The sequence below is a fragment of the Suillus discolor genome (assembly GCF_016758755.1).
Source record: "Suillus discolor strain FC423 chromosome Unknown F5147scaffold_54, whole genome shotgun sequence".
Taxonomy (NCBI): Eukaryota; Fungi; Basidiomycota; class Agaricomycetes; order Boletales; family Suillaceae; genus Suillus; species Suillus discolor.
Window position 1 is genome coordinate 222,271 of NW_024541301.1, and position 25,784 is coordinate 248,054.

Sequence of the window (25,784 nt, forward strand, 5' to 3'; positions counted from 1 at the left end):
TAATAGTTCTCTCGAAACCATTCTTCGTATAAGTAATACAACGGCTTTTTGTCTCACTCCGCTCTTGTCTCTGTACCACGATGATACGAACTTCTTCCATTCGTAGCCAAGATGACCCCTTGTCTCTTGCTATAAGACCTCCTCCAGAAGAATCAGACTCAGATCGCCATATTCGGCTGCAGCACGAAGCCGAAGCGCGTCGAATCTCAGAACAGATAGACGAAGAACTCAGGTTTGAGAGGGAAAGGTTGAAAAAGTCCAAAAGTGATGTCAAGGTCATTTCAAGTCATTTTTTGGCACGATTGGGCTGTGGAGCTGATCACCATCGTATACCATAGTTACTTCTCCTTGGCCAGGCTGAATCTGGCAAATCAACCCTGCAAAAGCAGTTTCAGCTTATGTATAGCCCTGCTTCTCTTGAAAGCGAGCGCATGTCATGGAGAACCGTCGTATATTTCAATGTCGTGCGATCTATCAAAAAGATCCTTACAACGCTGGAAGCTTGGGACGACATCGATGATGGGAGTGACTCTCAGAGCACTCTCGAGCGTCAGGAACTCGGTGACTATCTTCCCACTCGGGCTTCAAGTTCGGCAACACCCAGTATACACAGTTCACAAATCGGGGTAGCCCTTTCGCCGCCGTCACCTACGTCACCCACTAGTCCAACTGCGTCTAGTCCCATTCGGGGATCGACTGCGATATCTGATCTCCGGCGACGACTTCTACCACTCACAAATACTGAGCCTCAGCTTGCTGATGGCTTAAGTGGGGGCGTCTCTGTGTCAGGGTCCGGCAAAGGCGAAGTTTACGTTCGAAGCGGATGGCAGGCGAGGACCATCCAAAAAGGTCAGAAGCTACTCCGCAGGCAACCAAAGCCCAGTTCACCCGAGGACGAACTGACGATTGAGCGTCCCGGAACAGCTCTGTCAGTTATCGATGCTGACCCTCTTGTGGATGATGTCGCAAGAATGTTGGAACAGTCGAGGGAAGATATCAGGACCTTGTGGGAGAACCAGGTTGTCCGTGCCTTGATGACAAGTCGAAAATTAAAGCTAGATGAGTGGTCAGAGTTGTGAGTGTGCGCATATATGCTTCTTTCTCTTCTCTAAAAATGGAATTTTGCTCAGTTTCTTGAATGACATCTCACGTATCTCGGCACGGAATTATGTACCGTCTACTGGTGCGCATTTTTGTCGAGTCAATGTCTCCATGCTCACCTCTTCATAGATGATATTCTCCATGCACGCATCCAAACTATGGGCGTTGCTGAGCATATTTTTGACGTTGACATTCATGGCAAGACTGTGACGTGGCATCTCTTTGACGTTGGTGGCGCCAGGGGACAGCGTCATTCATGGGTGCCGTACTTCGACGACGCAAACGCCATAATTTTTGTCAGCCCAATCAGTGCTTTTGATCAGGTGAGAGCTTCAGCACCTGCTATTTGTGGTGTCTTTACATACCTTCTTCCCAGTACCTCGAGGAAGATCCTCGCACCAACCGTATCGACGACTCACTTCAGCTCTTTACACAGATCTGCTCCAATCAGCTCCTCAAGAAGGTCCATCTAGTCTTATTCTTGAGTGGGTTGTCTCATGCTAGTGGTCCCACAAAGTATTTTAATACAAGCTACCACCGCAGACAAGACTGATATCCTAAAAAAGAAGCTTGAACGAGGGTTATCTGTCTCGAAATAGTAAGGTCCTCGTGATTCTCGTCTGTAACATGCTTACGGAGCTGGCCTCAGCATTCTCTCGTATGGCGACCGTCCAAACGAGTACGAGTCAGTTGTACAGTACTTCCGTGCCCACTTTCTCCAAGTCCACAGACGGAATAACGAAAACAGACGTGTGCTGTATACGCACTTGACCAATGTTGTTGTACGTTCTATTTTCATTTCATCAACACTAGCACTGACTCATACCTTGGCGCGTGCTCAGGATACCAAGGCAACCCAAAGCATCATAGGAAACGGTACGTTCTAGAATTACAATCACACAGCCTTCCGGCAACTTATCCATCATGTAGTACGAGACTCGATTTTCAGAGGATACTTGCAATCTGCTGCGCTCGTCTGAGTTCCTCGATGTTGTGTTTGATACCCGGCGCATAATGACACTGTCTAACTTTGCCACGACCTGCTATGCTTTCTTGTCGAACTGCTTTTCCATGCACGTCCATATCCAGATTGTTTCCGTTGTCCCACGTACATTATCCTTACTCTTACTTATATTATTTGTGTTTTATGTTGCACTTTCATCTTCCTCAAACCATTGTGTTGTTTTGTCTGTAGCATCCAAAGTGTATTCCTGTGGTCCTGTGACGAGCCTGTTGTTATCGTTATTGCTGCTCGCCGTTACATCCCATCAAGTACTGTACATCATGATTAGCTACTTAGAGGTGTGCTCAAATCATGTGCATGATTCATGGATGATGCATGGGCGCTATGATATATATTGTGGAAACGGTTAAGCTCCTGCCTGAGGTGTTGACCCGCCTATGCCTCATGACGTGAAATTAATCACCGAATACCAAGTAGTACTCAATTCTTGTGTGTCGGCCCTATAGATGAACGCCACTGATCCGTGGGGACGCACAACAGAGTTTGCCCCCTACATGCATGAGGATGTGGGTGTTAGATATTTTTCGCATACATAGTGTGCAGAGGAACCCAACATGTGTTAATCGCCTCGAACGTTTCTCGTGCTATACACTACTGGTAGTTGACATATGCCCGCGCTCCTGGAGAGCAATTGAAACCATGTCCGTTGCTGTATTAGAGCAGGCCATGAGCTCAGCGCGATAACGTCGAACGCTAAGGATCAGGCGCGGTCCCACCACAAACAACTGCACGACCAAGATGATTTGAAGGAACCCACGATAGATCTCAGTTTTCAGGGAAAAGAAGTCCTATAGAAATGATGAGTCATCGTAGTATGCCAAGGACAGTAACAGATTGATATACCGTTGTGAACGTCGGAGAAACCTCACCGAGCCAGAAGAAAGAAACAACAACAAAGCTAGTGCATGCGCATTTTCAGCGGAAAAGAAACCACATCCGCGTTATGGGCTCACCTCGAAAAATAAACCACGTGTGTTTTCATTAGCACTGTGACAAAATCGCCAATAATCCCTCCTGCTGAGTGTCGCTGAAGATCACTGAAGTGGTGTACAGCAATCCAGCCTGCAAGACACAATGCAAGGATTTCCCATGCAGTGGTGAGTACCCAAGGCATGGACTTTAAAATTTGGACATCTCCCTGGTAGCTAACAGTGCACTGATAGGTGCCGAAGAGAATAAGCTCCTCTGGTAAGTAACCGTCAATGAGCATGAGGCGTTTAAGTGTTTCACTAGAGCCTACCCTCCGAGGCACGCTTCATTCCAATTGTGAGTAACACTCCGTTAGATATATTAACAGCCAGGAGGGTGACCACGAGAAATATCAGCATCTTTCTGGATCGCTGATACATGGCATATAACCGAGTCAAAGTAATGACTTGAATGGTGTTTCAGTCAAGCAATGCCACTAGAATATCACAACGGTGATGCTCACCACCCAGCATTACATTTACGGCCAGAGTCATCCAAATAATTGCATTATACATAATGTGGCCTGGTAAATCAAGTTGGCGATCAGCCTCGAAGATTCAGACTCGAAATACTCACAGCTGCGACAGTCAATACATTGAACGGGCTGGTCAAGAATCTCACTCACCCCTACATGGAAGTGTGGTTGATAGGATGGGAATGGCAAACATAGACGCAGACTACTCACTGTATCTGTGATCGAGATCGTCGGAACACTGTCTGTAAGTAGTATTCTGTTGGTCAGAGGAATCAAACACGGTGAATTATGTGACATACCAAGAATCTGGATGCTGATTGCGAGAAATGACCGATTAGCACAACACCAAATAGTTGACCATCCAAACACACATAGCATATACTATTCCAAGGTATCGCACCTATGTAAGATATCTTCAGGTCAGCACAACTTGCGGAACCATAACGTAATCTACACACACTGAGATACAGAATGGACATCAGCGACCAGGGTTGCATCTGTCGCAAATCAAATGAATTTCTATCCTGTTATCCTGAGTGGAGACCCTGCTCACCCAAACCAGTTCGACCTGTAATGCCTTTCTGAGCGAGATGACTGCCAATAATGGCATCGACCCACCTCTTGTCCAAACGTCAGCACTAGAAATATCATAAAGATGTCAGCGGTTGTTGAAGACAATATTACTCACCCAAATCGTATATCACTCCAACAGAACCGGCAACTACACACCGCAGCCAAGGTGAGATCGAAATATCATTTGAGATGATCTCCACCCACCTATAAAATAGCTGGCTACACGATTTGAATGGATCGTCGGCCACCAAGTAGGATCGTTTGAGATCAGGGTCATATTATTCAAGGATACGCGTAAGGCGAACGAGGTGGACGTAGGGCCATCAGTGTGATAAACGACAGGGTTTTTATGGCAGATTGCATCAGTACGCCAAGCCCCAGGAGTCAGGAAATACATATGATTCTGAGGACATTGGTTCCTGCATTAAACGAGAGTAGGTAGTTTCCCACGACATCGGGTAGACCGTAGAGCCATGATCTGCATGATCGATCGCCCAAATGACAACATGCTACTAATAGTGGGCCTATACTCGTTAAACTGAATGAGTTGAGAAACAATGAGAAACCCACCAACTAAAAATGCAAAGCAGTCACACGCATGCAACGCAACGGTTGCAACGCGGAACACCGCTGGTATTCGTTCTGCAGATCATCCTGGTACACGTGAATCAGTTACAGTTGGACTCTGTTTGTTTGACTTCTCTCAGTAAAGTGATGTGTCGAATCGGGCCCTATAGTGCGCGAAATATGGAAAGGTAACAGAACTCTGATGACGCGCAATGCAAGACACTGTATTAGAAACACAAATTTTGACAACCAGATACATGCTGAGATCAACGATCTGCACACGCCTTTACAGTCGCATGGCCGAGAAAGAAGCTCAGGTTCTTTGAATTATGAAAAGACCACAGATATAGTAACCTGAGACACGGCCAGAAAGGCTCTATGGACAGATGCGATACATATCCCGAGACATATCTATATATCTTCAAACGCAAGACCACCTTACATGCGGTGGGGCACTCACTGATGTGGAACAGCGGACTCCAAGGTGCTCTTTAGTTAACGCAGAATCTGTCATAGCGACAGTGGTGTACGTCTATTTCCTGCTCAGACGGCGCTTGACCATCATAAACTCTCTCCGCTCTTTATTGAACGATATGGCGCTTAAGTTCATGCCGCTGCATTAGCCAATAAAACCGTATCAGCGAGTTTCATGACTTACTGATGAGAGGATGTAGCTGGGCCATATACGTGACCATCCACATAAGATAACATGATGCGAACGTGAGCATGATGGCCGTACGAATTGTCCTGCATTCGAGGGTATTGGTTCGGATTGTGACAAAATAAAGAAAGCATACGTTTGATGTGGGCCCTTTGGGACGAAGAGGTAGCCACACGCAATCAGTCCTAGGACTACGGCGAGTATGAAAATCACCGGGATGATGGATGCCATGGAAAGTTGTAGCGGAAGTAACAGTCTGAGGGGGCTCAGATATTTTGCCGCATCAGCGGCATCACTGCCGCAACTTGCCGCACCACACATACAGAATTCAACGCTCATTAACATTTCCGACAACTACTCTAATCATACACAAGACAATTGACCTAGCAGTATTACTCATCGAACTCATCAACTATGCCCCTCTCGGACATGCCTTTGAGAGGCTGAATTTAGAGGACGTGTTGGGCGTGTTGCGGCACGGATGCGGTAGTGGGCGCGGCAGCAGTGAGTCCTGGTAATATAGTACAAGACAATGACATTCAGACTGTATAGATTCTAGACCACTCACTTTACAATGACTTGTCACTCTCGACTATGATCTGTCTGCGATGGACGTCGACGTTGATCTAGAGTGCCTTGGTATACTTGAATAGCGAATGTTCGAACTCTCGTTGGCCGCAGGTGCTGCAGGGAATGAACAATGGGGAAAAGACGCTGGCACGCACCAAGACCGATGGAATCCATATGTGTGCACCTGAGCATCCAGATGATACGATAGCCCAGTTTCCGAGGCAGAGAGCGAGAGGCTGCGCATGAAGCGACAGATGACCTAAGGACGAGATGAGACAATGAAATGTGCTCGCAGGGTAAGATGCGAATTTGTTTGCAATGTATCAATCTCCGCTATTTTTGACGGCTGTCTTTTCTGGTCTGGCGTCATGCTGACGCAATGTGCTCCCCGGGCCTGTGCTAGCGAGGCGATGACAGGCTTTTCGATGGTCGCACCACGATCAGCATGTGCGAACAGCTTGGTTGCATTGATGGATCGATGCTTGTGTAGCAAAAACATCTCGAGAATGGCATGGTAAACAAGATCACGAACAGCTCTTGATGTTGTTCGATCTGTTGCGGTGTCAAGTGTTTCGCTCGTCCAAATGTTTCACGACCAACATCTATGATTTCGTAGATTGATTTACCTTTCTTCATGCAAAAATATCTACTTTGGCCAATCAAAGCAGGAACAGCCATCATCCCCCGATATCGTTTCGCTGATCTACGCACTGGATGGTGGTATAACTGGCACGAATGCCATCATCACACGTCCACCAAGTTCGCCTCTCATCCAAACCCAATTCTCTACCAATATGATCGTAGTCTTAAATGGTCTCACTTAGTGGCCGATCATCAATGCACATCGCTTGGCCAGCTATTTTGCAGATTCGTGGAGAGCAGTTGGATATTGAAGCTGACACAATATTTAACCCTGGCTGTGTTTTCGCAGTTGCCGCGTTCGTCGGAGTGACGTATGATTGGGGTGAGCATGATAACATTAAAAAACTGTTGATATCTCACAAGTATCTTCAGCACTTACATTTGGACAAGAGGTATGTCGATGCTATAACCGGAGCAGCCATCTCGCTGGGAATGGCTTTATAGGTGGAACTGATCTGGGTGAGTAGAGTCTGGTGTCAGAGGAACACACATGAACATACACTTGATTCCAGAGACAACGATGGTCCCTAATGACAGTTGTGTATCTCTTGTTTGTCGTGGTTGCCATGTTGTGCTGACTTGAAAGTATCCTAGGCGCGCTATATTGGAATCTTATCTGCTGGGTATGTTCGGAAGGCTACACAATCGGTGTTGTGCTAATCGTCTATTTCTCATAATCAGCCTGTACATACTGCGTATGTCTCCTTAGTACATTCACTGTCTTTGCTTCTTTTGACCATCAGGGTACAGAAACTGTTTCGACCATCTCGTTGACAGATACAGTGAGTCTTCTGCACAGATGCCTACTATCCCCGAATCCAACTAACCGTGATGCCCTGTAGCAGTGAGTGCGGCTCTTTGCTGATATTCTGGTTCACGAATGACTACTTCCACAGATGTGAGTCTGTTTGGAATGTGTACTACCCCAGGCTGGTCACTGACTGGATTCGTCAGGCTTTATTGTGTTCGTCGTATGGGATTGGATGGTTGTTGTGGTATTCGCGATGCTGTGGGGTGAGCTTTGCACTTCCGAGACCTCAGTGATATTGACTTGACTGAAACATGCTGCAAGTCATCATAATCACTCGGTTGCATGCTATGTATCAAGGATCCAGAAGGATACTGATATTTCTCATTGTCACCGTCCTGGCTGTGAACATTTTCACCGGAGTGGTCACCTTGATGATAACCCTACATGTTTCAGCGGGTACGCTTATTTGTGGATGAAAACAAACGTGCATGGGGCTCGATGATGAATACCAGAGGAACTCATTCTCTCCGGCACTTATCAGTGTCAGTTTGACTATGCGCATGATATCCCACTTCTGGCTTCCATTACTTGGATACTCGTTACTGTGTGGGAGGTCCTCGCACTATGTCTCGCAGTCTGGATTGCGGTAAAACACCTCCGTGACCTGCGACGACATTCGGCAGGAGGGATTATCGAGGTGTTGATGAAAACTCACGTGGTTTACTTTGCGAGGTAAGTTCATATTGTGGTTATTGTTCCTTTTACCACTGAAGGGTCGGGTATGGTAGTTTTGTTGCTGTTTCTTGCTTCCATCTCGTTCTTGTTTTCTCTCCAAAATTATTAATAGTATGTCAATCTTTCCCTCGCCTATGCATGCTACCACAATTTATCATTTTTATAGGACAAATTCCTGGACGCTAATATTATTTCTGGGCTCCTTCAGATTTTGGAGGTCGTGCAGATGTCTGTGCTGGGACCGCGCCTGATCCTTGGTGTTCGGGAATACCACGCTAAGCTTGTGGCCCATTCTGACGCAGCAACTGGTATGACCTCAATCGTTTTCCAGGAACGTGTGTATATATCGACTGGCAGTGGTGTTTGAGGTGAAGTTAACGTTAACAGTTGTCTAATGTTCTGCAAGGAGCAGGGGATTTCGTTTCTATTTATTCCTACTTTCTTGAAGGTATTGATCCAAGTTATCTGGTGTTCCGAAGTAGATTTCAAGGAGACATACAAAGTTTTCGTCATATTATTTAGTCAAGTGATTTCCTATAGCTAGTAATTTTTAAATCGATGAAGATCTCTACCAGCACTAGCTGCCCACGCACACTTGCACCAACCTTCCGTGTGATGACAATCGTTCATACATATGATTGCTTAGGCAGCGCACGAGAGGACAGTCGAGCGACAGCGCACTGCTTCAGTTCCTCAGTAATCGAGCCGCAATTCATCTTCTCGCCCCATTCAATGTCCCACCATTGTTTTCTCGCTCAACTCACGCCAACTGATTTACAGATGATGATCCATTCAAGGTGATTATAAGGTGTGCGAAGCATGTTGGTGCATGCGCAGCTTAATGATGCAAGGCACACTTGGCGAGTCTTGAGGCTGAAATTAGTTAATGCTTGCGGAGGAGCTTTGCCTTTCGCTTTTGTTGGATGGGATGGAAATACGGATACGGATACAGATGTGTTTAGGATTGTTGCTGAACACTACTTGGGGATACAAGTACCGTGTTGCACATTTGTGATATGAAGGCTACGATTCTTTAGCTGAGACCCAGCGCATCCGTGGAGTGAGAGGAGTTTGAAGGAATCCAGGGTGCCAACGTCTGGGAATCGCATATGAAACATGAAACAGCTTGTTGATGTGGTTCAAAACGGTGACAAGAGACCCAGGAACGGACATGCATTATAGCAAGGTCGAGCCAGGCGAGGCGAATCTTTCAATGTAGCTAGTATGCGGCTAAGATGACATCAACGTTAGATTGATTTAGGATTGCAAATTTGGAACGTGCGTACGAGAATGTTATAGGTCGTGGTAACACTCTTGGAGATTTGAGGGCATTACTCGAAGAAGGTAATGTCACAGTGAATGCCTGACACTGTAGTATCTTTTCCGGGCCTGTAGAAAACGGGGTGAGGCCGCTTCGGTCAGCAATTTGAAGCGGTCGTAAGGCGTCTTCGTCCTCGCTATCAATGACAATCCGGTCAGCATCTGTAACATTGACCATGTTTTAATCGGTGGGCTCGGATGCTTGCAGTGATTATAATGGGTGTCGTGGATTACCCAGAGGATGAGTATGCAGAAGAAGTTAAAAAGAGTAAGACAAAACACGAACCAAAGCCGTGACACATTAAAGGTATGTTCTTTCCCACTAGTACTTATGGATGACGACTTGAGCTTCATTCTAATTGTCCTCGCTTGTCTCGATAGGACACAGACGGCAAGGATTTAGCCAGCAAATAAGGGACCCCGTCGCGAGCACACAGGGACCCATGGATTCCGGAGACAAATGAGAATATACCAACCGAATGGATAACAACAGTGTACCTAGTAGCGAGACGAGAAACTCGAGTGAGAAAAGGCAGAGAGCCATTTCGAATTCGTCTCGCTAGACATAGACTGCTATCTCCACTAAAGGAGGCGGCAATGAAGATTGCGAACGGCATGATCGTCATGCCGAATTGCACGGGGCAAGAGCCGCAGGGGCAAGGGCAAGGTCCAAGACAACGAGACACGGGAAGACCCGAAGGGAGAAACAGGAACTCGAAATATCATAATATTGATTTTGAGTGATATGACTAATTCCACGTTCCGTATCATTAACTACTTATAAGCGATACCGTGACCGTCTCACTACTACTGACTTAACGTTCTTCGCTGGTACACGTGTAATGGGTGTGTTTGCCTTTCTTCAGGTTGTCTCCACATATATGTTAACAAGTTGTTGTGCCTCCGAATCTCATATACATCTGCTTGCGAAGAGTTAACGCTCTAAGCATATCCTAATCTCCAAAGTTCCAAGCTGGAATCAATTTTCTATATATAAGGAGTACGAGAACTCCACCCGACAAGTGAACGTTACCACTCGTCGACTTTCACATCCACGTTGCAAATTGAAGGTTCTGTGCTGGTACTATGTTGATTAGCATCCTTATGATACAACAGCCCGATGACCATCATGCAACTGCTTGATCCACGTGGATTGCACAGATTTCACCCCTTGATCTCATTTCGCACTGGATAGCGGTATACATATATATGATACTGCGAATGTTATTGACATACATCTACCAAGTTTGCCTCTCATCCACACCCATTCTCTACCAATATGACTGTAGTCTCAAATGATCCCAGTTGGTGGCCGGTCATCAATTCATATTGTTTGAACAGCTATTTTTCAGGTTCGTGGAGAGCAGTCAGATGTTGAAGCTGATACAATCTAACCTTGGTTGTGGTTTTGCAGTCGCCGCCTTTGCTGCAGTGATGTATGATTGGTGTGAGCCTGATAACATTAAAAGCCAGCTGACGTCTTACGATTATTTTCAGCACTCACATTTGGACAAGAGGTATGTCGATGGTATGACCGGAGCTGCCATCTTGCTGAGAATGGCTTTATAGGTGGAATTGATCTGGGTGAGTAGAGTCTGCATCAGGAAAAAACATAGTGACTACATAGTGCTATATAGTCAGGGTAGCGCGAGTAGCCCTGTTGTCAAGTGCCCTCTATGTAGACACCATAGAGTCCCATAGTAACTACCAGTAGCTACAAGGTACTACCATAGTTTGTCGGAGTGCTACTGCACGCAGCTATAAATTACTACCAGCAGCTATATAGCACACCAAAGAACCTCGTAGTCACAATTAAATTCAACCACCTGAAACACAAACTAGCATAATACGAACGTCTTACTCACTGCGTCCCTATTCATCATCCCCACCCTCGCTACTAGGATACTCATACTCCTCGACCTCATCCTCGACTGCCGCATCCTTCCCCTCACGCTGGTACTCTCAAATAGCGTCTTCAAACGCCGCGTCGTCGATGTGGGCCTGGGATGTAGCTGACAATGGAATGAGTGATGCGACACCTGCGTGGAAGCTGAGAAGCGCGAGCATTAGAAGAGTCAGTGAGATAAGAGTTCAACATACCGCGCTGTATCATGCAGATTGATACAAATTTTTGAAAGGAGTTTGTAAGGTGCAGTGCGCTCATCAAAGCGTTGCAGTGAGCTGAAATGATGGTTGTAGACGGCCCCATAACCAGCAGATGTGAACTTGATGTCCTCTTTGATGCCTTGCGACCACTCATCAACACAACATTCTATCTATAAGATATTGTCAGCGTCATCAAGTTGAAAGTAAGAATGTGAAAAACGGCTCACAGCCGTAAGCACGAGCACAATAGTTTTGATAGGGATGGGGTCAAAGTATTTGTGGTAGATGACACCCTCGTCACTTCGGTTCAAGAACCACATGCTGTTGATACCCTGTTGAAGCAACTCGGTCTTGTAGATGCCTGACTTGGATGACGGGTCCTATTGCTCAATGTCAGCACTAAGTTATGTAGACCGTCGAATACTCACCTTGAAAACAAAGATCAAGCCAATTTTCAATCTCTCTGCGAGATCTCGGTTTGACCTTATCACCTCCATAGAATTACTTGAGCGGAAGCTGTGAAATGAAGCCGTGAGCGGACGCATCTTCGTCTTGAGTTCGCCTCGCACGTGTGAAGCGCGTTTCAACAGCTTTGAACGAATAAGACCAGGAATGCACTAAAAATACTGTGCTCACCATATTCACCGCCAAAGGGGTCAGTTTGACGTCAACACCTTTGAGTTGACATGCCTCGCACCAGGCCTCTTTCGCCAGTTTTGTCTCAGCTGCAACGGAATCCGGAAAAGGTGCCTGTGTGACAATGAGACACCGATAAACGGAGCAAGCAGTTATGAGAATCTCTTTTGAGATTTTGTCAAAGTCGCTGGCTTTCACGCGTCGACGCGAACCGTCAGCATTTTTCTTGACCTTCGGCACCACGGTATCTTCATATGACATGTCATCGAATGATCGCTTGGTCCCTCGAGCTGCAGGCAACTGTTCGTTGTCGTCATCGTCAGCATCGTCGGCAGCGTCGTTGTCGTTGTCGTCTGTTGACTCGTCAACATTATGTGGTGCTGTTTGATGGAGGGTTAGTAGTGTAATTATATAAAGTAAAAACATACCTTTTGGTCCTTTGGTTGTAGGTATGGATGAGTTGCGCAACCTTGGAGGGATTTTCCCTGTACTGAATGTCAGGCTATTAGTGTTGGACAACCCTGTATCGACACTGTGGTCAGAGAACTGAAAAAAATAAATGTCAGCGGCTGATTTAAGATGAGGAAAGAAAACAAAAGCTCGTACCATTGTGTCTTCTTGCCTGTCCATGTTGCTAAGGAGCTCTGACAGCTCTTTCTCGAAGACGTCAGGATGCCCTTGGTAGGCAGCCTTTAAGGCCTTCTTCTTCTGTTTTGCCGTCCGGGTTTCCTTGATTTCTTGGCGATGGACAACATGTTGGGATTCGCTGACTGTAGAACGAGATGGTGAGTGAGCAGAACATAATGTGCTGGTACTTACGATGGTAGTTCTCTTTTTCAGTTGGTCGCCGCTCTCGACCACTTGCAGTGCGCACCTGCTGTTTTGCGGCAGGTGGTGAGGGGGCGCGCTTTGGCTTGGAGGTAGGCTTACGAGGTGCCATGGTTGTCTAGTCAAAGTACACAGCAGGTCAGCACAATTTATACCACTGCGAAACAGACAAATAACTCACAATTGAACCTTAATAGTTCGTTGATTGTTGATTTGAAGAATGAAGGGCTGAAAGCTGTGTCAAACAAGAGGGATGATAAAAAGGTATGATCATACCGTCACAATTTATTTTCACTGTTATGAATACCCCCGACTCGTCAAAAAAACGGTATGGAGCTTGCTTCAAAACTCACTGTGCTCTGACGAATCTTGCAGCCCGATGTCACAAATTGCTGGTCGCAAAGAGGCTGGCTGTGAAGACACGAAAATTGACGTCAAAAGGTTAGTTGCCGTTCCACGTTACACTCAAATACTCACCGGCTTGCAGACCCAAGCTCGAAAGGCCTGATGCAGAGCCCATGTTCCTGCGCCCTCCATTTCGTCAAACACCTGGCCCTGTCACAGCTTCCCAGAATTACATACGAAACCTAATTCTGGAGCGTTGGGAGGCAGAAGTGAAGGCCTGCGAGCAAGCAAAAAAACTGCAACTGTTAGAAATAGCACCAGGCCCAGCTATTAGTATCTTACAAGCGAGCATACGAAGGCTCGTCATTGAGCGCTGGGATGTGGAGGTGAAACGGTGCGAGGAAGCCAAACGGGCGCAGCTTTTAGAGGTACTTCTGGCCACCCATGGTATTTCCAAACTAACGTAGCACATCAAATTAGCTAGTATCAGAGACAAGAATTAACATACTAGAATTGGTCATTGGCTCTCTCGATCTTGTTCTCTCGCTAGACGAGGAAGATTGTAATGGAGGTTGTGTGTTGGGAACTAGGCAAGATGTAAGTATCATTCAAACTGATCAGAATAAGAGCACGTACCTATCTTACTGTAGATGGAATGACCAGGATCTCTGCCTATCTTACTGTAGATGGAATGGCAGGATCTTTGCCTATCTTACTGTAGACGGAATGGCGGGCAGGATCTTTGCCTATCTTACTGTAGACGGAATGGCAGGGTAAGCAGAATGGCAGGCAGGATCTTTGCCTATCTTACTGTAGACGGAATTGTGTTGGGAACTAGGCAAGATGTAAGTATCATTCAAACCGGTCAGAATAAGAGCACGTACCTATCTTACTGTAGACGGAATGGCAGGGTAAGCAGAATGGCAGGCAGGATCTTTGCCTATCTTACTGTAGACGGAATGACCAGGGTAAGCACACCTCATGGATCATCCTCAAAAAAAAAACCCGTACCTGGTTGCGACTTGGCGCATGGATTGAGTCTAAATGAGGCCGTAACTTTGGCATACCGATTGAGTCTAAACAAGGCTGTAATCCGTAGGTTTGTGAGGGTGCGTCTGGTGGCAGAACTGGGATAAGTCCCTCTTGCACTTTGTGAGGGCACGTCTGGTTGCAAGATCAGGATAAGCACACCCCTCCCAATCAACAAACCCAGCCACGCACCTCATGGATCGTCCTCCCAATCAACAAAACCAGCCAAGACTTGCCGTACTTTCCAACTCATTAAGGGTTGTGTGGTGTGGTGTGGTGTGGTGCTCGGATCTAGTTGTGGCGCAGCGCCCGGTAACTGCGCCCAGTTTAAGTCTAGACCAGGCCATTGAAAAAAAAAAGGGCATACTACAATGAGACAAGTCACCTAAGACCAGGGCGAAACACTCACCTACTCACATACTATGTCGCACTGCTGTACATTTTGTGGCAAGGAGTTCCCTACGAGGGGGGGCATCAAGAGACACATAGCTAACCGGTGTTACAGTAACATGGCATGAGTCCCCTGCCAGCAGACAGCCCTCTGCCACCGCACGGCTATAGACGATACCGGAGTCTCACCAGCTCTATGACGATAGATGACGATAGATGATGATAGACGATAAGCGGCAACTGCCGGCTTAGATAAGCGGTCTGGACCGCACGTGACGACACATGACGACATAGGTCCAGAAGACCTATTTATGTTATCAAGATAGAAGGCAAGCCTTGTGCTGCCTCATGTACTGACAGAAGGATACCTCATGGATCCTATCTACGATAGAAGCCTGCCTCATGGATGCTATCTCTGACTCATGTAGATAAGCAGATTAGAACCCAGCTTTAGGCTGAGCTTAGATACGAAGAGTAGCCTTATATAAGGTCGAAGATTAAAGTAGACGTTCCTTACTTTAATCTTACTAGGTTTACCCTTGAACTCCTTGTCCCGCTAAAGCTACCTGCTCGACATCGACTCGTACCTTCAGTGACGCCTCTCACTGTCTGTAAACCCTGCTATCATCTCAGCGTAACCCCTCGTTAACCACCACGAGCTACGTTCGAGTACGCAACCTTTGCTTGTTTGTAAAGGCCGACGACTCTCAGCACTCGGTACCACTGTCGTGGTTGTCGCTGTTAGATTATCCTAGTCGCACACGACTGTGTGTCGTAACAACCGGCCTAAATGCAGAACAGCATGGGAGGTAACAATTGAAGAAAAAGACTTGGAAGACAACGCACCTTCTATGGAGAACGACGATGCTGGCAACTCATTTTCCCCACTTCGCCGCTCACGGTCCAACTCTTTCGAGGCTGATGAACTTAATCCGCCGGCACCAAAAAGTCGGCGTGTGACGGTCGAGGATGTTGCTGATGAAGGTGAGGTAGTGGATGAAGGTGAGGTAGTGGGAGGTGGTGGGCGCTATTTCAAGCAATGTTCTGATGGTGGATGGGCACTGCGGGAAGGGGAAACTGAATTTGAATGATACCGGAAGTACAAGGAAGGCATGGGTGAGGACGAGTGGGCTCCATTTTGTGACGAGTACGTACCCTTTCATGTTGATGGCCTCTGCCTGACTTTAGCTGCCAGGGAAGAGTGGGGTCTCGCTGAGTGGCTTGTAAAAAGCCTTGGGCAGACTCGAACCGATGAATTTCTAAAGTTACCGATTGTAAGTTTGGCATCAAGCACCAAAAAAATGTACTGATCAGCGTGATAGACCCGAAACCGAATGCAAGCTTCATTCCACAACAACCGATCATTCCTCAAGAAGGTTGATGAACTCCTGCATGGAGCCGCCTGGAGCCGTAAGAAGATTAGCATTCAGGGAAATAGAACGGACGAAAAAGGCGAACCATTGCACGAAGATGTTGAACTGTGGATGCGCAATCCTGTAGAGTGCATCAAGGACTTGATCGGAAATCCTTTGTTCAAGGATCAAATGGTGTACACACCTGCTCGCGCATACACGGACTCTGCAGGACTCCACCGGGTGATAGACGACATGTGGACTGCAGATTGGTGGTGTGACATGCAAGTAAGCACCATATCAAAAAAAACATCGAAAATGACAAGCACTGACCTGTGTTGTCCAGAAAAAGGTGCCGGAAGGAGCAACCATCGCGCCAATTATTCTTGCAACAGACAAAACGAGTCTGTCGCAATTCCGAGGCGACAAAACGGCATATCCTGTGTACCTCTCTATTGGAAACATTGCTAAAGAAAAACGGCGGCAAACATCAGCATGAGCGACAGTCCTGATTGGTTACCTACCTTTAGGAAAGCTTGACTGCTTTACACCTGATGAATGCTCCCTCGCCAACTACCGACTATTCCATCATTGCATGTCCCTCCTCCTTCAACCCCTTGCTGCAGGTGAAGACGGCGTTGAAATGGTGTGTGCTGATGCGTTGATCCGTCGAGTGTATCCGATCCTTGCCGCGTATGTAGTGGACTTTCCAGAGCAGTGTCTGGTGGCGTGTTGCAAGGAAAACCGCTGTCCAAAATGTGTAGTTGCGGCGGATGAAAGAGGCGATCCACTGGATTCGCCGATGCGGGATCCTGCAGTCATAAAGGGGATATTAGAGAAGCGAAAGACTGGTCACCATCCTGCTGAATTTGAGGAATTTGGACTACGCACCGTCTATGCTCCATTTTGGGCTAATCTCCCCCACTCTAACATGGCCTTTACACCCGACCTCCTACACCAACTCCACAAAGGCATCTTCAAGGACCATTTAGTTAAGTGGTGCCTTGATATTGTTGGCGAAGAAGAAATGGACGCACGGTTCAAAGCGATGCCTGATTATCCCGGTCTGCGGCATTTCAAGAAGGGAATATCTATGGTAAAGCAGTGGACGGGGACAGAACACAAAGAGATGCAGCGTGTATTTGTTGGGCTACTTGCTGGCGCTGTCCCTAGGTAAGCTTCAATTGTTGCTAAGCACGAGGTTGGTGCTGACGTGATTGTTTTCGTTTGCTTACAGCCAAGTGTTAGTAGTTGCGCAAGCACTTCTAGATTTTTCATACTATGCTCAGCTTCGAGTTCACTCAACTGAATCCCTCAATGGCCTGGAAAGCACTCTGGCGATATTTCACGCCAACAAGGACGTCTTGCAGCAACTCAATATTCGCAACCATTTTAATATTCCCAAATTACATCAGCTCTCTCACTACGTTCAGTCTATCCTATTGTTTGGTGCTACAGACGGCTTTAACAGTGAACTTCCAGAACGTTTGCACATCGACTTCGCCAAAGAAGCGTATCGCGCCAGTAACAAGTGCGATTATGAAGAACAGATGGCCTTATGGCTCCAGCGCCAGGAGGCAGTCTTCCTGCGTGGTTCCTACCTCAACTGGCTGTTGGAACAGTCTCAGTCGGCACCAACCAATTTCACTCATGACCACGGATATGACTCGGACTCGGACTCAGAGATGGAAGGGCCAAACACTGTCCCTGTCAATACACTTCCCATCCTCCCTGAGCAATGAACGGTCCACTCTCTCGCTAAGACGCCTGCATACCCTCAGCGTTTGGTTCAGCACCTCGTCACTGCACATGGTGCATCCATGTTCCTCCCAGCCCTTAAGTTGTTTCTGCGCAACCACATGCCGCACGCTATCATTGCCCCTGGTCTGCAAGACCGTTTCGATGTTTTTCGACAGGTAGTAATCACTGCTCCGCCTAATCCACTCATCAGTGAATCACCGGGGCAGTGGCGTGTTAGAGCCACGCCTGAAGTGCTTCCTGGACGTGGACGCAAGCCTGGATCTCCCGCTAAGTTTGATATGGCCCTGACAAGCAATGGCATTCAGCCATGCACTTTAGAAGGTGAGTACTAACTATTTGTTGAGCCGTCAAAAAATTCATGTTAATATTTTACTAGGTATGCGAGTGGGACAGGTTCGCGTTATTTTCACTCTGCCGCGTCAATTTGGGACCTACTCGCGAGCCTTAGCTTACATTGAGTGGTTCACACCACTCAGGGAGCCAGACCGCTCATCTGGCCTGCACCAATTGTCGTGTTCGACTCGTCGGCTGCACCGGAATGCAGCGGTGATACACATCGATGAAATCGCTCGTCCTTGCCATCTTATTCCAAGGATGGGACAAACTGTTGACCGTGGATGGACTAGCGCAAATGTCTATGAGTCCACAAGTGATTTTTACTTAAATAGCTTTATTGACCTTGATACATTCTGCATGTCCACTATTGATTAGTTTTGTTGCTACTCAGCTACTATTGACTACAGACTTCAATTTGACTATTGTGCCTCCAAGTGTCCGCTGTAGTCTGCTGTAGTCTGCTGTAGCCCGCTGTAGATCTATATAGTCTGAGTCACGGCTACATTAGGTACATAGAACTATGGTAGCTATGTAGTGCTACATAGCTCTCACCAGGGCTCCCACAAAATTTGTTTTTTCCTGATGTGGTGTCAGAGGAACACGCATGAAAATACACTTGATTCCAGAGACAACGATGGTCCCTAATGACAGTTATGTATCTCAGTGTATGTAGCTTGTTTGTCGCGGTTGCCATGTTGTGCTGACATGAAAGTTCCCTAGGCGCGTTACCTTGGAATCTTATATGCTGCATATGTTCGGAAGGCTACACAATCGGTGTTGTACTAATCGTCTGTCTCTCATAACCAGCTTGACCATTCTGTGTATGTCCCCTTAGTACGTTCGCTGCCTTTGCTTCTTCTGACCAACAGCATTCAGCCAGTGCTCCGACCATCCCGCTGAGAGATACAGTGAGTCTTCTACACAGATGCCTATTAATATTCTCCTCCAATTAACCGTGGTGCCCTGTAGCAGTGGGTGTGGTTCTTGACTAACTTCTTGGTTTACTAATGACTGTCATGCTATATTACCACAGATGTGAGTCTGTTTGGAGTAGTGCTGCCGCGGTCCGGTCCAGAACCACGGTTCGAACCGGACTTTTGGTCCGGTTCTCTGTGGTTCGGTCCATGGTTCCCTCACCAGCCAGAACCGGACCGGAAAGCGGTTCTGGGTTCTGGACCTTCACTAGTGGTCCGGTTCTGGTTCGACTTTCCCGAACCTTCCTGAACCGTTCCTTGACCTTCAAATTCCCTCGACTTCGACACCAACCACGACAACATCGGTGTCCATGTCGACATCAAAACACCGTCTTCGAGATTTGCATTATTTGTTAATCAGGCTACTGTTAGCCTTTTTGAAGGTAAGTACTAATCAATTTATTCTCAAGACTCTGACATATGTTTACCTATATCACAGATATCTACTTGTTCTAGTCTATATGCTTCCTGGATAGTCATGATCCTCCACCGGTTCTCAACTCTAACAGATCTCCTTGGATATTGTTGCTCTGTGGTGTTAGGCTATGTGCCATGCATAAAACGGGGTGCCGACCAAAAAACTGTGAGTTATTTGCCTGACGATGTCTGAAGACTGCTGTGCTCTGAACGCTGACGGCACCCTCAAGGATGCTTCTGAAATTACCTTTTTTAATGATCCTGACGATAAAGTACCATTGCCCCAGGTCGCATCTTCTGCCCAGCCATCCTCTTCCACTACATCCACAAAGGACGCCTTCTCCGTTCTGCTCAAGGCTGGATGCACCCCAGCAACAGTTGCAGCTGGATCTAGGCACTCTGGCCGGCCCTCAAAACCATCGGCTCGTATTCGCGATGCTGACAATGCCTGCGGTCTGTCTTCGTCAACTAACCGAAGGAAACGTGCTTTATCTAGTGCTACGGATCATCCAGCCCCCAAGAAAACTGCCATGCGAATCTTATCCCCTCTTGACTCCGAAGATGAAGACATACCCTCTACACCTGATCTGGGAGAGTCGTCTGCTGACGAGCTGATCCCCCAACCAGAGGACGACAATGAAGTTGATGAATCTAAATCCGAGAACAGGTGCACCGCTTCGACTGTATGTACTCGTTTATTGTCTTCCTTGAGTCTCGACTAACACCTGTATTTAGCTTTCAAAAAGCGAATGCACAGCGGACGTTAGGACTATATTTACCCGTTTACCTGATGGGTGGGTGTGTACACTATGCAAGTAAGTGGTCCATATTGTTTTTGATATATCGTTTAATAACTTTCAAACAAGGTCCGCTGGTGAACCAGTGCAGAAGCACACCTTTCGTGGAGGTACTTCGACACTTCGCACACATATTGTCCGCCACAAGAAGTCGCATTTTTAAGTCTACAAGGAGTGTTGTGAGGCCGCAGGCATCACAATGCACTCTCGTGCGATCCCACCTGGAGAAGACAACATCATGACACAATCGCAAACAACTCTCGACGGCAAGCTTGTTTGCAAACCACCTGCGTTCACCAAGGAAGGGTTCCTTGAATATATCATGGAACTTATCGTGACGGAAGACGACGTACGTTTATATATATATTTGCATCAATTTATTTACATCACACCAGGCAATACAATTAATTGACAAGCCAGTGTTTCAGCGTTTATTACAGTATGCGCGTCCCACCCTGACTGAAAAGGACATTCCGCATTGCACCAAGTTAACGGAAACTATCAAGTCTCGAGCAATGACCGTGGTTGAAAACATCAAGGAGCATCTAGCGGTGAGTCTTGACCTACTTATATTATGGCATCAGTCTTAAAATATTTCATTAGCATATTGACAGTGCGGTGTCCATGACATTCGACTCATGGACATCGATAATCGGTGAACCATTTTTTTTGGTCACTGGTCATTATATTTGGAGCCCTGACGGCAAACCGCTGCAGTGGGAGCTGAGAAATGAGCAACTTGATTTCATGCAGATCGAAGGCAACCACAGCGGCCTCAATATCAGCAATATACTCGTTAGGACAATAGACAGGTATAATATTCGCAACAAGGTATGTTTTCCAGAGTCTGGCTTCAGCTGTGGATTGACTTCGATTGCATAGGTTGGATGGATGACGTCGGACAATGCCTCAAATAATGATACCGCTATGAATGAAGTTGCAAAGGCCATAGACGAGGATGGGACCCACTGGCTTCCAGGTCCCCGCCGCATCCGCTGTCAAGAGCACATCTTGAATCTTGCGGCGCGACATTTTGTTGATGGAGTCGCACCCACCCCACAGGCCACATTACTACGCAAGATTCATCATGCTATTGATCATGATGAGGAAACTGACATCACTAGCTTAACTGCACAACTTGCGGCATTAGAACACGACCCTGATGCTATTGTGGAGGACAGTTTCAATGTCGGCGATGCTGTTGGAAAAGCACTGGCACTCATTGAACAGGTAAAGTCCTCTTTTTTTGTCTTCGAGTTCTCATTGACGCAATCAATAATTAGATCCGCAAATCACCACAAGCTCAAGCATTTTTCAAAAAATCATGTGAGGAAGAAGGTGTTGCTGTTCGTGAGATTTTGTCATGGGTGAGAACGTGCTGGGCGTCCTTATTCAAGTGCCTCGAGCGCTTCTTGTCCCTTCGCCTGGTAAGTCAGACATACAATCACTGGTTTAGTATCTAACATCTTTCAGGCTGTCAACCGCTTTACTCTGCTTGCCGACGAAAGCCACGAAGTCCCAAAGTTGCGCAACAAGGCATATAGCGACTTCAAGCTTTATCGAGCCGACTGGAGAAAGCTACGGCTAGTGCATGATGTCCTCAAGGTATTTATTTGTATATTCATTTTTATTTTATTTACTTATTGTTATAGGAACCTGCGACTGCACAGCAATCATTCTCTTCGGTCGCGTACCCAACAGCCTGGCAGACCATACCCACGCTAGAGTGTCTCGCTAGCACGTGGGGGGCAATGGCCGGAAATCCAGAATATGCAATCATCGCGGACGCCATTACGAAGGGTCTCAAGAACGTCGAGAAGTACTACCAGAAAGCTAGTGACTCAGACGTCTACTTTATCTGTCTAGGTGAGTATCTTTTTTTTTTGCTTAAGTCCATGTCTCATTTTGTTACAGTTCTTGACCCTAACTATAAGTTAGCATACGTCGAACAGCGATGGACTGTGACAAAGGTCGCAAATGGGAGGGCTCGTTTTGAGGCAGTGGTGAGTACTATTCAAACTCAAGTACCCTACCGGTCTCTAACTCCAGATGTATTCTTAGTTTGACAAATATTATCAAGCGCCTCCAGCCCCAGGACCACATCCCAAGGAGCCAGAGGCCACGTCATCAACAATGAAAGCTTCGATTCGTTATGGTGCTTCCTGGATGCGCGACGCTATCATGGAACGTCAAGCTACAGACCATCGCACGTGTGATCCTCATCAAGAGCTCTCTGCATACCTTACTTCACCATTGGAGGAGACTGATGATGTTGTGGCATGGTGGGGTGTAAGTCAGCCCTCAAATTCATTGTTCCCCGCTTACATTCTTGATTAGTTACATTCGCTGCAGTACCCAACACTAGCTCGTGTTGCGCGTGATTACCTGCCCATTCAAGGCAGTTCTGTTCCCTCTGAACGTGCTTTCTCCAGCGCGGGCATCACATCAACTCTGCGCCGCAACGCACTCGCATCATCCACTTTCTCCGCGCTACAATTGATGAAGGCAGCCTATAAGAATGGACATGTGTCAGCAGCAGTAGAGGCAGAAGGGTATGCAGTTGGTATGCAGTTAGACTAGCTACCCAATGTCATGTAGATGTCTTGTGAATGTTTTTTCCATTGCTTGAAAATTTTTTTATTCGGTTCGCGTTCGGACCAGACAAGAACCGGACCGGACCATTGAGAACCGTTCTCAATGGTCTGGTTCTGGGTTCGACAATTTTAAAGAACCGAACCATGGTTCGGTTCTTGGTTCTCGTCAAGGACCCTCTGAACCGGACCGAACCGGACCACGGCAGCACTAGTTTGGAGTGTGTGCTATCCGAGGCTGGTCGCTGACCGGATTCGTCAGGCTGGATTATCTACGTCGTATGGGATTGGATTGGTGTTGTGGTATTTGCGATGTTGTGGGGTGAGCTTTGCACTTGCGATACCTCAGTGATATTGACTTGACTGAAACATGCTGCAAGTCATCATCATCACTCGGTTGCATGCCATGTATCAAGGATCCAGAAAGATCCTGATATTTCTCATTGTCACCTTCCTGGCTGACAACATTTTTGACGGAGTGGTCACCATAATGACAACAATGCATACTTCAGGGGGTGCGTTTAATTTTGAATGAAAATAAACTTGCATGAGACTCATTGATACCAGAGGAACTCATTCTCTCCGGCACTTATCAGTGCCAGATTAACTATTCGAAAGATATCTCACTTCTGGTTTCGACTACTTGGATGCTCGGCAGTGCATGGGAGGTCCTCGTGCTATGTCTCGCAGTTTGGATTGCGGTAAAACACTTTCGTGAACTGCGACAACATTCGGCAGGAGGAATTATCGAGGACTGTTTCACGGTGTTAATGAAAACTCACGTGGTTTACTTTGCGAGGTAAGCTCATATTGTGATTATTGTTCCTCTTTCCACTGACGGGTCGGACGTGGTAGCGTTGTTGCTGTTTCTTGTCTCCAACTCATTCTTGATTTATATCCAACATTCTTGACAGTATGTCAATCTTTCACTTGCCTATGCACGCTACCACAATTTATCGTTTCTATAGAGCGATTCCCTGGTCTCTGAGATTATTTTTGGGGTGGCTCAGATTTTGGCTGTCGTGCAGATGTGTATGTTGGGACCGTGCCTGATTCTTGGTATTCGGGAATACCACGCTAGGCTCGTTGCCAATTTTGACATAGCAACTGGTATGGCCTCAATTAGGGCTCCGTGAAAAACTACCCACGGAGTTTTTAACTCACCCCCACCCTCGAGGGGTTTTTGACACGAGTTGAAAACTAGTTTTTGACCAGTTTTTGACAGACTCAAAAAATGCGTTTTTTCAGGTCATTTTGACATTTTTTCACTATGGTAATGCAAATGCCCACTGTACAGGCCCTCCCGGAGGCGTTGGAACTGTGCTATCCTGTAGTTGAGGTGTCCTGCTTGCCCCTTCCACCGTCTTCTCTGATAGTAAGTCCAACAATCGAGGAGCATCAAGATGAGCATCCTCGCTACCCACAAGTACTCTCGTATCACAAGACCTGTACATTGGATCACGCTCAATCTCTGGGTCCTCGCTCTCCTCCAACCAATTGTCCTCCGAGTCTGAATTAGAGTCCGCAGCCGTTAGGACATCAACGACTGCAACAAGACCTGGCCCACGCTCTTGAAACTCGAACAGACACGGTGCCGACTCATCCTTCTGGCCTCTGGGTGCAAATGTGACCTCGAGCACATTATTCAGTGCGGCTTCGGTACTGCCATAGAGTTCGACCCTCTCCGGATCTGGAGCATAGTGCTCAAAATTATATTTGGAGTTTCCGAGGGGGATACTATGTGGAAGTTGTGCGAGTGCCGTTCGGAGGTGGCTCAACTGTGCGTTGTTGCGCCCAATGTCCTCGAAGAAGCTCATCAAGGTAGATTTTTTGTTGCAATCATTGAGCCGAACGCTCAATTGGACGGTAGTTGACAGATCGTCGGTCATATCTTAACGATTTTTCGGTGATTTCGGATGTTCGGATGGAGAATTCGATAGGCTATGTTCCCGAGATCATATACATATATATTTTAGTTTTTGACACCCCAATATCAACCCCGAGTTATCGACTCGTTAAAAACACGTTAAAAACCTGTCAAAAACTCCAACGTCAAAAACTCGGTAGTTTTTCACGGAGCCCTAGCCTCAATCGCTTTCCAGGAGCGCTGGAAATATCGACTGGTGATGGTGTGTGATAATCGGTGGAGTTAATGATTGTCTGGTGCCCTCCAAAGAGCAGGGAAATTTGCTTTCATTTATTACCACTTTCTTGAAGGTATTGATGGGTGTTCCGAAGTAGTTTTAAAGGGGACATACAAAATTTTCGTCCTATCATTCAGTCAAGTGATTTGCTATACGTGCTAATCATTTTTAAATCGATAAATATCTCTACTGGCACTAGCTGCCCGCTTGCACCAACCACTGTTTTTTTTTTCTCTATGCGATGAAAATCATCCATATGATTGCTTTAGGCAGCGCGCGAGAGAAAAGTTGAGGGACAGCACACAACTTCAGTTCCTCATACTTGATTCATCTTCTTGTCTCATTTAATGTCCTATGGACTGCTACCTTCTTTTCTCAACTGGCTCACGCCAACTGGCCTACGGATGATGATCCATTCAAGGTGATCACAAGGTGCGCGAAGCGCGTTCATGCATGCGTAGCTCAATGATGCGATATATACTTGATGAGTTTTGGGGAGGCTGAAGTTGGTTAATGTTTGTGGAGGAGTTTGCCTTTCACTTTCGTTCGCCGAGGTGGACATATGGATACAACTATAAACGTGTTTGACATAGTTGCTGAAACACTACTAGGGGATACATGTACCCTATTAAGCATTGCGATATGAAGGCCGTGACTCTTCAGCTGAGACCCGGCGCCTCTGGGGAGTCA

The 25,784-nt window shown here is 46.8% G+C and overlaps 10 protein-coding genes across 10 annotated transcripts; 5 read left to right on the forward strand and 5 right to left on the reverse strand.

Moving 5' to 3' along the window:
- The first annotated feature begins 12 nt into the window (after window positions 1-12).
- Window positions 13-2,505, forward strand: F5147DRAFT_710437 (guanine nucleotide binding protein, alpha subunit). Its single transcript, XM_041438277.1, has 10 exons — window positions 13-275; window positions 339-849; window positions 925-1,075; window positions 1,131-1,183; window positions 1,231-1,424; window positions 1,478-1,586; window positions 1,645-1,699; window positions 1,751-1,883; window positions 1,944-1,977; window positions 2,032-2,505. Exons 1-10 carry the CDS (start codon window positions 81-83, stop codon window positions 2,079-2,081), a joined length of 1,485 nt encoding a protein of 494 aa, XP_041289558.1. The 5' UTR covers window positions 13-80; the 3' UTR covers window positions 2,082-2,505.
- A 2,407-nt stretch (window positions 2,506-4,912) lies between these two features.
- Window positions 4,913-5,630, reverse strand: F5147DRAFT_710453 (ATPase, V0 complex, subunit E1/e2). Its single transcript, XM_041438278.1, has 3 exons — window positions 5,507-5,630; window positions 5,368-5,456; window positions 4,913-5,308 (listed from the first exon to the last, which is right to left on the reverse strand). Exons 1-3 carry the CDS (start codon window positions 5,599-5,601, stop codon window positions 5,271-5,273), a joined length of 222 nt encoding a protein of 73 aa, XP_041289559.1. The 5' UTR covers window positions 5,602-5,630; the 3' UTR covers window positions 4,913-5,270.
- A 32-nt stretch (window positions 5,631-5,662) lies between these two features.
- Window positions 5,663-6,148, forward strand: F5147DRAFT_640244 (uncharacterized protein; the record flags this gene model as incomplete). The annotated part of the gene is made up of 2 exons (XM_041433023.1): window positions 5,663-5,874; window positions 5,923-6,148. Coding segments are annotated over 2 exons (238 nt in total), but the record flags the coding sequence as incomplete, so codon positions are not given.
- Window positions 6,149-9,503: 3,355 nt separating this feature from the next.
- On the reverse strand, window positions 9,504-10,072 carry F5147DRAFT_710461 (uncharacterized protein; the record flags this gene model as incomplete). The annotated part of the gene is made up of 2 exons (XM_041438279.1): window positions 9,676-10,072; window positions 9,504-9,623 (listed from the first exon to the last, which is right to left on the reverse strand). A coding segment is annotated over exon 1 (271 nt), but the record flags the coding sequence as incomplete, so codon positions are not given.
- Window positions 10,073-10,985: 913 nt separating this feature from the next.
- On the reverse strand, window positions 10,986-12,461 carry F5147DRAFT_710465 (uncharacterized protein). The gene is made up of 5 exons (XM_041438280.1): window positions 12,131-12,461; window positions 11,923-12,084; window positions 11,722-11,874; window positions 11,489-11,664; window positions 10,986-11,438 (listed from the first exon to the last, which is right to left on the reverse strand). Exons 1-5 carry the CDS (start codon window positions 12,389-12,391, stop codon window positions 11,351-11,353), a joined length of 840 nt encoding a protein of 279 aa, XP_041289562.1. The 5' UTR covers window positions 12,392-12,461; the 3' UTR covers window positions 10,986-11,350.
- Window positions 12,462-13,337: 876 nt separating this feature from the next.
- On the forward strand, window positions 13,338-14,682 carry F5147DRAFT_655572 (uncharacterized protein; the record flags this gene model as incomplete). The annotated part of the gene is made up of 8 exons (XM_041433992.1): window positions 13,338-13,399; window positions 13,446-13,731; window positions 13,854-13,900; window positions 13,990-14,076; window positions 14,142-14,148; window positions 14,202-14,214; window positions 14,258-14,402; window positions 14,484-14,682. 8 exons carry the CDS (start codon window positions 13,338-13,340, stop codon window positions 14,680-14,682), a joined length of 846 nt encoding a protein of 281 aa, XP_041289563.1.
- A 1,152-nt stretch (window positions 14,683-15,834) lies between these two features.
- F5147DRAFT_813133 (uncharacterized protein) lies at window positions 15,835-18,546 on the forward strand (the record flags this gene model as incomplete). Its single annotated transcript, XM_041443486.1, has 8 exons — window positions 15,835-15,996; window positions 16,045-16,362; window positions 16,421-16,516; window positions 16,610-16,771; window positions 16,793-17,247; window positions 17,312-17,777; window positions 17,838-18,156; window positions 18,212-18,546. 8 exons carry the CDS (start codon window positions 15,835-15,837, stop codon window positions 18,544-18,546), a joined length of 2,313 nt encoding a protein of 770 aa, XP_041289564.1.
- Window positions 18,547-19,096: 550 nt separating this feature from the next.
- Window positions 19,097-19,688, forward strand: F5147DRAFT_710477 (uncharacterized protein; the record flags this gene model as incomplete). The annotated part of the gene is made up of 3 exons (XM_041438281.1): window positions 19,097-19,129; window positions 19,212-19,398; window positions 19,585-19,688. Coding segments are annotated over 2 exons (220 nt in total), but the record flags the coding sequence as incomplete, so codon positions are not given.
- A 4,385-nt stretch (window positions 19,689-24,073) lies between these two features.
- On the reverse strand, window positions 24,074-24,952 carry F5147DRAFT_640248 (uncharacterized protein; the record flags this gene model as incomplete). The annotated part of the gene is made up of 1 exon (XM_041433024.1): window positions 24,074-24,952. A coding segment is annotated over one exon (249 nt), but the record flags the coding sequence as incomplete, so codon positions are not given.
- On the reverse strand, window positions 24,564-24,731 carry F5147DRAFT_534094 (uncharacterized protein; the record flags this gene model as incomplete). Its single annotated transcript, XM_041430128.1, has 1 exon — window positions 24,564-24,731. A coding segment is annotated over one exon (168 nt), but the record flags the coding sequence as incomplete, so codon positions are not given.
- Window positions 24,953-25,784: the final 832 nt, after the last annotated feature.

Excerpts from the sequence above, each read along its gene's own strand:
- F5147DRAFT_710465 (XM_041438280.1), bottom strand. The coding sequence starts at position 12,391 with ATGTCATATGAAGATACCGTGGTGCCGAAGGTCAAGAAAAATGCTGAC. Across the intron at positions 12,085-12,130 it reads CCCCTTTGGCGGTGAATATG|CTGTTGAAACGCGCTTCACA; the intron begins GTGAGCACAGTA and ends ATTCGTTCAAAG. Across the intron at positions 11,875-11,922 it reads GCTTGATCTTTGTTTTCAAG|GACCCGTCATCCAAGTCAGG; the intron begins GTGAGTATTCGA and ends ATTGAGCAATAG.
- F5147DRAFT_710453 (XM_041438278.1), bottom strand. The coding sequence starts at position 5,601 with ATGGCATCCATCATCCCGGTGATTTTCATACTCGCCGTAGTCCTAGGA. Across the intron at positions 5,457-5,506 it reads CCAAAGGGCCCACATCAAAC|GACAATTCGTACGGCCATCA; the intron begins GTATGCTTTCTT and ends CCTCGAATGCAG. Across the intron at positions 5,309-5,367 it reads CCAGCTACATCCTCTCATCA|CGCCATATCGTTCAATAAAG; the intron begins GTAAGTCATGAA and ends CATGAACTTAAG.
- F5147DRAFT_710437 (XM_041438277.1), top strand. The coding sequence starts at position 81 with ATGATACGAACTTCTTCCATTCGTAGCCAAGATGACCCCTTGTCTCTT. Across the intron at positions 1,184-1,230 it reads GAATTATGTACCGTCTACTG|ATGATATTCTCCATGCACGC; the intron begins GTGCGCATTTTT and ends ACCTCTTCATAG. Across the intron at positions 1,425-1,477 it reads CAATCAGTGCTTTTGATCAG|TACCTCGAGGAAGATCCTCG; the intron begins GTGAGAGCTTCA and ends CCTTCTTCCCAG.